This window comes from Palaemon carinicauda, chromosome 24 (genome assembly GCF_036898095.1).
Source record: "Palaemon carinicauda isolate YSFRI2023 chromosome 24, ASM3689809v2, whole genome shotgun sequence".
In the NCBI taxonomy this organism is placed as follows: domain Eukaryota; kingdom Metazoa; phylum Arthropoda; class Malacostraca; order Decapoda; family Palaemonidae; genus Palaemon; species Palaemon carinicauda.
Genome location: NC_090748.1, coordinates 19830547 through 19840546, shown reverse-complemented (window position 1 = coordinate 19840546; position 10000 = coordinate 19830547). Strand labels below are relative to the sequence as shown.

At 35.3% G+C, this 10000-nt stretch overlaps 1 protein-coding gene across 1 annotated transcript in view; it reads right to left on the bottom strand.

Annotated features, from left to right (window-relative positions):
* Positions 1–10000, bottom strand: part of LOC137617825 (hyaluronidase B-like) — an 11062-nt gene that overhangs the window by 240 nt on the left and 822 nt on the right. Inside the window, exons 3-6 of the mRNA XM_068347776.1 lie at positions 9315–9487; positions 7624–7728; positions 7010–7200; positions 6203–6344 (exon numbers count right to left, since the gene is read on the bottom strand). Of these exons, the coding sequence (XP_068203877.1) occupies positions 6203–6344; positions 7010–7200; positions 7624–7728; positions 9315–9487 (611 nt within the window). The remainder of the gene's footprint in view (positions 1–6202; positions 6345–7009; positions 7201–7623; positions 7729–9314; positions 9488–10000) is intronic.

Genomic DNA, 10000 nt, shown 5'->3' with positions numbered 1-10000 from the left:
AACATTCCCTTGCTGCTTTGTATGTGAATTTTAATATATGTACATTTTTAAACTTTCAGTAACTCAGCATGTGGTTACTTTTACTTTGGTAAGAATAATCTTTCGTGATTATCTAAAATGAAAGTGTTTTATGTACGTTGTGAACTTATTCTAATTTTCATTTGGTAGTGAAGCGTCCTATTAATATACACTTAAACACAATTATATTATTATTATTATTGTTATTAAAATTATCATTACTACTACTACTACTACTACTACTACTACTACTACTACTACTAGTACTACTATTATTATTATTATTATTATTATTATTATAACTGCAACCCTAGTCTTAGAAGCAGGATTGTATAAACCCAAGGGCCCCAACAAGGAAAAAATAGTGAGAAAATGAAATAAGGAAATAAATAAAATACAAAATAATTAATCAATAATTGAAATAGACTATTTCAAAAACAGTAACAAAATTAAAACAGATGTTTCATATATAAACTAAAAAAAAAGAAGAATTGTGTCAGTCTGTTCTATTTAAAAAATTTGCTGCAAGTTTGAACTTTGGACGTTCCACCGATTCAACTATCTGATTAGAAATATCATTCTACAACTTGGTCACAGATGGAATAAAACTTCTAGAATACTGTGTAGTATTGAGCCCCATGATGGAGAAGGTTTGACTATTGTGATTAACCGTATACCTATTATTACGAACAGGTACTGTCCTGGAAGATCTGAATGCAATGGATTGTCAGATTTATGAAAAATATTATGCAACATGCATACCGAGCTTAATGAACGACAGTGCCGGAGATTAATATTAATATCAGGAATAAAAAATGAGATAAACCGTAAGTTCCTGTCCAAGAAATTAAGATGAGAATTAGCAGCTGAAGACGAGAATGAAGAAATTAAAACACTCCAGAATAGATTGATCACCGATAATCTTGAAAGACTTTCTAAATAAGGCAATTTTTTGAGCAAATAAATTTGCTGTCGAGAATCACATCTAAGAATTTAAGATCTTTTAAGAAACATTATGAATGCTGAGATCCGGATGTTGAGGAGCAACTGTCTCGACCTACTTCCAAACATACTTCAAGTTTTGTTAGGATTCAATTTCATGCCCCATAATTTGCACCATGTAATAATTCTAGCTAGATCTCTATTAAAGGATTCAACAACCTCAGATCTAGATTCAGGAGATAGAATTGATGAAAACAGAGTTGCAGACTCTGCATATAAAGCGATTTTGTTTTCTTGGTAAACCTCACGATATTTGCATATAATGTGAAAAGTATTGGGTCAGGAAAACTACCCTGAGGAACACCAGGTATCACTTTCATATACTCATTATGGTGCCCATCAACAACAGCTCTTTGTTATCAATTACTTAAGAATTTAATAATGATGCTAAGAAAAAACCCACGCACTCCGAACTGTTTGACTTTGAAAACAACGGCTTCATGATTAACACAAGGACAACTCTAAAATCAAGGCCAATCATGCGACCTCCCTGATCAAATTGCATACTAGGGAACAGATGATTACCCTCAGAAAACCTATTTAGACGTTTAGGCAAGAGGTTCAAAAACCTTAGGTAATATGGGAGCTATGGAAATTCGGCGGTAATGAGTAGGACTTGAGCTACTACAAACGCATTTACATAATAGTGTAACATTATCTATTCTCCAACAAGTGTAAAAAGAACCTCTTCTCGCTAACTTGTGCAATATAACAGATAATATTGGAGCTAAGAAATCTGCAGTCTTTATAGAAAACAAAGAAAAAATGCATTTGGGTCTACACTTCCATAAGCATCAAGGTCCATCAACAGAGCTTTAATTTCACGAGATCGTAAAGCTAAACTAGTAAGTTTAGCCTCAGGGAAACAGGAATGAGGAAGACCAGGTTTCTAATTACTCTGCTTACTGTCAAACACATCAGCCAAAAGGGTTGCCTTTTTCTTCGGACAGTGAGTGACATAGCTTCTGGTTTAAATAAAATAGGAAATGTTACGTATACACTAAAGACTACAGATTTAAAGGTAGCCCACCCCGTTTGTTTCTGAGTCATACCAGAAAGGGTCTCTTTTATGATTAAATTGTATTTATTTTCAGTAGAAGCATAAAATCTCTAAGCAAAAGCTTTAAGCTGAGTATAGTTATTCCAAGTGAAATCCAATATGTTACCCTTCCGAAGATGATAGGCCTCATACTTCTCCAAACAAATATATCTAAAATCATCAGTGAACCAGGATTTGTCCTTCACTCGGTACGTTAGCACACGAGAAGGAATACGCCTATCAATTATGTTGACTAGATTCACATTCAAAGGAACAGTAGTCTTAACATTATTATACAACTGTGACCAATTCTAGCTCAAAAGATCATTGAAAATGCTATTCTAGTCTGCTTGGGATTTTGCATAAATATTATATGACTATGACACATCGGGGACAGGGTGTTCAGTCGTCACTACTAATAAAATCAAGGCATGATCAGATGTAATAACCCTTTTACCCCCAAAGGACGTACTGGTATGTTTCACAAAACTCATCTCTTTACCCCCATGGACGTACCCTTGCAAAAAAACTCCTATTCAATTTTTTTTTTTCATATTTTTGACAATTTTTAGAGAAACTTCAGGCATTTTCCAAGAGAATGAGACCAACCTGACCTCTCTATGACAAAAATTAAGGCTGTTAGAGCGATTTAAAAAAATATATACTGCAAAATGTGCTTGAAAAAAAATAACCCCTGGGGGTTAAGGGTTGAAAAGTTCCAAATAGCCTGGGGGTAAAAGGGATAACTAAAGAACCAACCCTATTTGCTATAATGCCAGCGGAGTCTGTGTAAACGAGGTCCAAGCAGCTATCAGACATGCGAGTAGTTTCATTTATATTTCACTCACAGACTGGTTCAGAGGCAAATTCCAAAGCTCTTAAGCCATGGCGATAAGTAGGAGAAATATAAATTAACCCCTCCCTATGGTGAGCATTGAAATTACCAACAAAAACAAAAGCGACCTTTCTATCATTTTCTATCTTAGCCGTAATAGAAAATAAACTCTTTCATGTCTGGATTCCGGTAGATCGAACACAAATAGAAGTTGTTATGCCTACCACAAACTTTTATTACTTTAATCTCATGCCATCCACATTCATAGTAGGACATATGAGTAGCAGGGTACTCAATCCTAATATACACTGTCATTTCCCTAGCCCTAGGAATGGTATCCCGTTTCAAAATTATTGGCTTTTTAAAACCATTCATAAGGATCTCAGATGAGTGTCTCATATTAGAAACTAAAGTTTCTGAGGACAAAAGAGTATCATACTGGATGCAAATATAAAGGTCTTGAATATTTACATGCAGATCACGAACATTGCAATACAGTAGACGACACTGACAAAGTCCAGGACGTACTAGTCCCGCATTTCGCTTAATGCCTCCAGACACGATAGGAATTAATGGTAATAAAAGATTCATCATACTTAAAAACCCTCTTAACAATAACAATATATATAGAAATATGAATAAAGTGACTAATAAAACCCATAGACTATCCATAAAAAGTCGAAAAAACTGGTAAACATGGTGGGGCCGATACACCAAGCAAGGCTAAATATCCTCCAGGATAGCCATTTGCACTAGAATTCTAAGAAAACCACAGAACTATTAAATAAAGGAAATAAAATTCCTTCAAAATTGGTCTTTTAAGAGACGATAATTTTATTCCACTACATATAGTCATCATCATCATTCTCACCATTGTCTTAGACTTCACGTGCCTAAGTAAAGTTCTGCCTTTAATATCTATTGGAATTCTCGTCTAGAAAATATCCAATCTCTTGCAGCCTCCAGTCTCTTAGTTTTCACCCAAAACGAGTGTGGTCTTTTAACTCCTCTGGTGTTCCGAGGAACCCAGTTGTAAAGAACATTTTGAAGACATTTCACTATATCGCATAATCTGGCTTCTAATATTTTTCTTAGAGCTTAGCAATGGAACTGAAAACATCTTTTAAACGTATTCTTATTTTCATACCAAATTAGTGTCAGTATACAAGTACAGATCAAATTAAATTATGTGTAGTCCTACTTTCTTAAGTAGCGCAAATATTTGATTTGCCTTTATATACTTTCGTTAAATTCTATGTGAAGAGAAATTTGGTTTAGTATGAATATTCCTGAATATCTTAAAGACCCATCCTGCTGATGTTTTCCAAACCTCACAAATAGAAATAATTTTTTCGTCTATTCTTTCTAAAGCCTTAAAAATAGTTTGTTAGTTTGATTTCTCTACATTTTCCTCACTCCTCACTCTTGTTTGAACACCTTTAACATCAGAGTTTCATTTCAGTCATCTGACATTACTTCCTCTTCCAATTTTTCTCGTAAAAGTTCCAGTATCCATTCTACTCTTTTTACAAAAGTTACTTCAATAATTCAATATGCCCCTGTGATGGACCTACATCCTTGCCCTTTCTAATATTAATTATTATCTTCTTTATAGATTGTATTTCCTGCATAGGTTCTCCCAGCCTCCCCTTCCCTCGATATCACTCTTTCACTTTTTGTTTTATGTTGTCATCGGTATGCAAGATATTTTCTTCTCTATCTTTGATGATACCTTCTGGTTCAAGTTTTATCTTGTCATATTCCCCTTCCTATATTTTTTAATTATTCTTTTCCCCTCCTTTGGAGCACTTCCAACAGCTATACGCATTATTTTTGTTTCTCTTTCCTCGTCTTTATAATGTCTCCCTTTGAAATCTGCGAATTCCATAGATTTCTCTCTTTGCTTGATATTGTACCTTTTTTATTGAGCACCATTTTTTATTCCTATTGTCAATTCATATCCACTTTTCCCTCTAATTGCCTCCTCTTCACATTTCATATATAATGTTTCAATATATTTCTAAATATCTTCCTACTCTACTAACTCAACCTTCTTTTAAATTTATTCTTACTTGTTGTCTTTCTCTCCTATACGTTTTATACGGTTCAAACTTTCCATATAAATATAGTAACCTATGTTACTACCTACATCACTTATCCTTGGTTATTTTTCAATTCTCTACACTGCATCTGTCTTCTCTCTTAACTGCATAAACGATCTTATTTGGCTTAGTATTATTATTATTATTATTATTATTATTATTATTATTATTATTATTATTACTTGCTAAGCTACAACCCTTGTTGGAAAAGTAGGATACTATAAGCTCAGGGGCCCCAACAGGGAAAATAGCTCAGTGAGGAAAGAAAAAAGGAGGAATAGAATATTTTAAGAATAGCAACAACATGCTATCAGTTTCGTACGTTACTGAAGATAATTTTCATACACTAGGCATACATGCAGAATAATTAGAAACTTTGTGCTCTTTCCAGTACATACCACCATCTTCATTCGGCCCTCCAAATTATGTGATCCCTTTAGCTCATTATATCTATTACTTCAATTTCCTGCTTATTATTCTTCGTTCAATCATTCCTTTTTCTGTTGGCATTAATATCATACCTTCTCTACCAATTCAGTTTGGCTTCCCCAAATAAATAAATACACAATCTCTCACTTAGCCTCTTTTTCTCCCCTGATTTGTAGTTATCTAAGATACCCAATTCATATAACATGATTCAATTTTTACCTGATGTGTTCTTATAGGATTCCGGGGTGTTTCTTATTTTCGAATTTCTTATTTCGAATGCATTCTTAAAATTTATAAGCAATGGTAAAATTCATGGAGATTCACTGCATAGATACACTGAAATATAACCAGTTCCTTGCAAGCGACATTTGCTATCTGACTAAAGCTAGTGAACCCTTCAGCTGTAAAAATGAAAAAGAAGAAAAAAATAACCTTAGTCATCTGCTAGGACACAATAATTAGCTCTTTAACCTTATCTATCATCCCGATGAAAATCATTTCTTGTGCCCATCCTGTGTTGGGTTAATATTTTTTGTTGGAGATGTGGCCTTTACCAACTTATAATCTAAGTTCTTGTCCAAAACTCAGATATCACTAGCTTGACCTGACAGGGATGCAACTTTCTAAAAGTATTTTATATATAAAAAAACAACAATTAGCTCTTTTAGTCCTATATACCATAGCTAATCCTATTAGCAAAAGGCCTCTTTCTCTAAAGAATCAGAGATGTTAGCTGGTCGAAAAGCAAGAAAAACAACAACAATAACTGTTGCTTACCTGGAACTGTAAACACTTTTCTTCTGTATTTAGATCGCTTGAACTTCCCCAGATGACAGAGCCATCGAGATGTTGGTCTTTGGACAAACCGATTGTATTGATGATATCTTCTGGTGTTATGAACTTTTCCACTTCGTGATATCTATCGGATAATAGGAGCTATATATTTCTTGTGGACTTTGACCGTATAGTATTATGTTTTCCTAACTTTTTGGTCAAGCAATACAAAATATCGTAGATTAATCATAAACACCGATTTCATCCAAACTTCTATGTATCATTAAACAAAAGCTGTCATTTAATGATGTACATCGATAAACAAAGTAAAGGATTAGAAAATTACCCAAAATTTTACATTGCATATGAACTTTTATGCATCAAAAAAAAAAAAAAAAAGTCTGATACTCATTGTTTACTATGACTATAAAGTTTTCCCAATATATCTTTACCCATGTCTGGATTGTTAAGACGGGAGTATGGGATTGGAAATTATTTTCGCCTCGATTTATGTCTATCTTTAAGCTTAAAATCCACCTTCCTCCTTACAAGTATTGCATTTATATTTTAGCCAATATGTTTACTAATGAAAATCTTGCCTCGAACAAAGAAAATGTGTACTATACACCAACAGAGATGTGATTTGAATGTACTGAAGTATTTTGTTTCTACTATGATACATTTTATATGTGATCTAATGGATTTTTTAAGCAAGTAACCATGGCATATCTTAAACCCCTAATGTCACCCTCATTTGAAGATAATTTACAAAAAGAAGAAATTGTAGAAAAGATGAGAATCCTAAATTACCTATACCAGCAGTAGGTGAAAATGGCGATGGGATTACTGATCATTTTGTTCAACCTCTGAGACTCCAGGATCCTTCCAAGGGCCATGTTCCTCCGTCCCTCAACGCCTTCTTTCTCCAAGAGGTAAATACTTGGGTACATAGCTTTACTTGCTTCATAGATCCAAAGGGTGTTGTCGTTCATCTCAGATATCTAAAGAGGTTGGAATCCGAGTTATATTTCACCTTTTGAATTATTTATTCTAGTAGACTCCTATACAAAAATGGCTGTTTGGTAAAAGGAACATGTGATATATAGGTAGTAATTAAAATATATATCGCAATGTGAGTAAGTTATCAGTCTTGTCTTCAGAGACAGCAGAGAGAAATTGTTTGATACATGACACATTATTGGGGAAATTTTGATCTATCTAACAGTTAATATTGTTGAGAAAATGGAAATCCTAATATTCAGAGTTAAATAGATATGTTTCATATTTAAGTTGTGAGAAATGTTTATCTCTTCTGAAGTTGGAGAGAGAGAGAGAGAGAGAGAGAGAGAGAGAGAGAGAGAGAGAGAGAGAGAGAGAGAGAGAGAGAGAGAGAGAGAGGGAATAATTGTAGCAGAGATTCTCACCGCTTTTCCGCATTCGACTACTCCTCCATGATTCTTGCAGTAAGGGTAATGATAATACCCCCAAAGACCGTTTGGTCTCAAATTAGCTCCAATATCGAGTACGACCTGTACGGGAAATATATAGTTTGATGGAAGACATAAGAAGGCACACACAAAAACCTTATTATTTAGATATATATTTACTTTTATGTTGATGGAGTGGTGAGAGAGGTGAATGCTCGAGTGCTTGGACGAGGATTGAAATTGGTAGACGAGAATGACCATGAATGGGAGGTAAATCAGTAGTTGTTTGCAGATGATACTGTACTGGTTGCAGATGTGGAAGAGAAGCTTGGCCGATTAGTGACAGAATTTGGAAGGGTGTGTGAGAGAAGGAAGTTGAGGGTTAATGTGGATAAGAGTAAGATTATGAGATGTAAGAAACGGGAAGGTGGTGCAAGGTTGAATGTCATGTTGAATGGAGAGTTACTTGAGGAGGTGGATCAGTTTAAGTACTTGAGGTCTGTTGTTGCAGCAAATTGTGGAGTGGGAGTAGATGTACGTCAGAGAGTGAATGAAGGATGCAAAGTGTGGGGTCAGTTAAGGGAGTAGTAAAAATTAGTGTTGGGCATGAATGTAGAGAGAGTTCTGTATGAGAAAGTGATTGTACCAACTGTGATGTATGGATCTGAGTTGTGGGGAATGAAAGTGACGGAGAGATAGAAATTGAATGTGTTTGAGATGAAGTGTCTAAGGAGTATGGCTAGTGTATCTCGAGTATATAGGGTTAGGAACGAAGTAGTGAGGGTGAGAACGGGTGTAAGGAAAGAGTTAGCAGGTAGAGTGGATATGAATGTGTTGAGGTGGTTTGGCCATGTTGAGAGAATGGAAAATGGGTGTCTGCTAAAGAAGGTGATGAATGCAAGATGTGATGGGAGAAGTACAAGTTGAAGGCAAAGGTTTGGGTGGATGAATGGAGTGAAGAAAGCTCTAGGTGATAGGAGGATATATGTGAGAGAGGCTAGAGAGCTTGATAGAAATAGGAATGAATGGCGAGCGATTATGGCGCAGTTCCGGTAGGCCCTGCTGCTTCCTTCGGTGCTTTGGATGACCGCGGAGGTAGCAGTAGTAGGGGATTCAGCGTTATGAAGCTTCATCTGTGGTGGATAATGGAGGAGGGTGGGCTGTGACACCCTAGCAGTACCAGCCGAACCCGGTTGAGTCCCTTGTCAGGCTGGGAGGAACGTAGAGAGGAGAGGTCCCCTTTTTCATTTCATTTGATTGATGTCGGCTACCCCCCAAAATTGGGGGAAGTACCTTGGTATATGTATGTATGTATATTTACACGATTTACTCGGTTGATGAAGGTACATTCATCTAATGAACATGAAATAATGCGTATACCAATATTATTTGTATACTATCTGGAAGTTTTAGTTGAAGTGCTTATTTATAATTTGAGTACTAAATCAGTTGATAAGTGGAGATGAAGTTATTCACCTTATAAACTATATTTTAGTTGCATTCATAATCACATGTGCAATTTCTTTCTTTTTATTAAGCTATTATGCCCCTCATCAGGTTTAAATCATTCTGCCAGTGACCAATTTGCATTTCTATTCTAACAATTTCTTGCAAATATAGATGGCGTAGACTTGAAAAGACTTGCCTTATTTACACAAATTCCTAATAAATCCTATACATATCAGTACCTCCATGTAATCTCTAATTGACGAGTTGAAAGATCTTTCGGATTCCTCGTTCACTTCCTCTGCTGACCAATCGGGATGCTGAGATGAAACCCAATCACGAGAGGCTTCTTTGTACTGCTCAGGAGCCCTCGCGTACGACGGTAGATAGTGCTCAAAGTCAAGAACTGCAACGCCTGTGTGGGTGTAAGGATCTGATGAATTTCAATTTATTGGTAACACGAGGCGGGTAGAATTCCTCATTTAATTTTGACATAAAACTTGGATAGCTCTGCAGGCTTATACTAATGATGGGTTAGGTCTGTATAACAAAAAAAAAAAAAAAAAAAAAAAAAAAAAAAAAAAAAAAAAAAAATAAATAAATAAATAAAAAAAGGGCGAACATCTCTAAACTAAATAAATCCTCCACTGTTAATTATTATTACTAGCTAAGCTACAACCCTAATTGAAAAAACAGGATGCTCTAAGCCCAAGGGCTCCAACATCGATGAAAGGAAATAAGGAAACAGATAGAATAGTCCGAATAAGTGAACCCTCAAGTAAGAGAACTCTAACCGAAGTCAGTAGAAGGCTCTGTTACAGACGCTATGGTTTTATCCACATGAGGCAATCGATGGCTGGGCGAAGGAAGGCACTGAGCCAAAAAATAAATAAAACAAACCAATCAGAAATGTCTGAATAAATCTTAA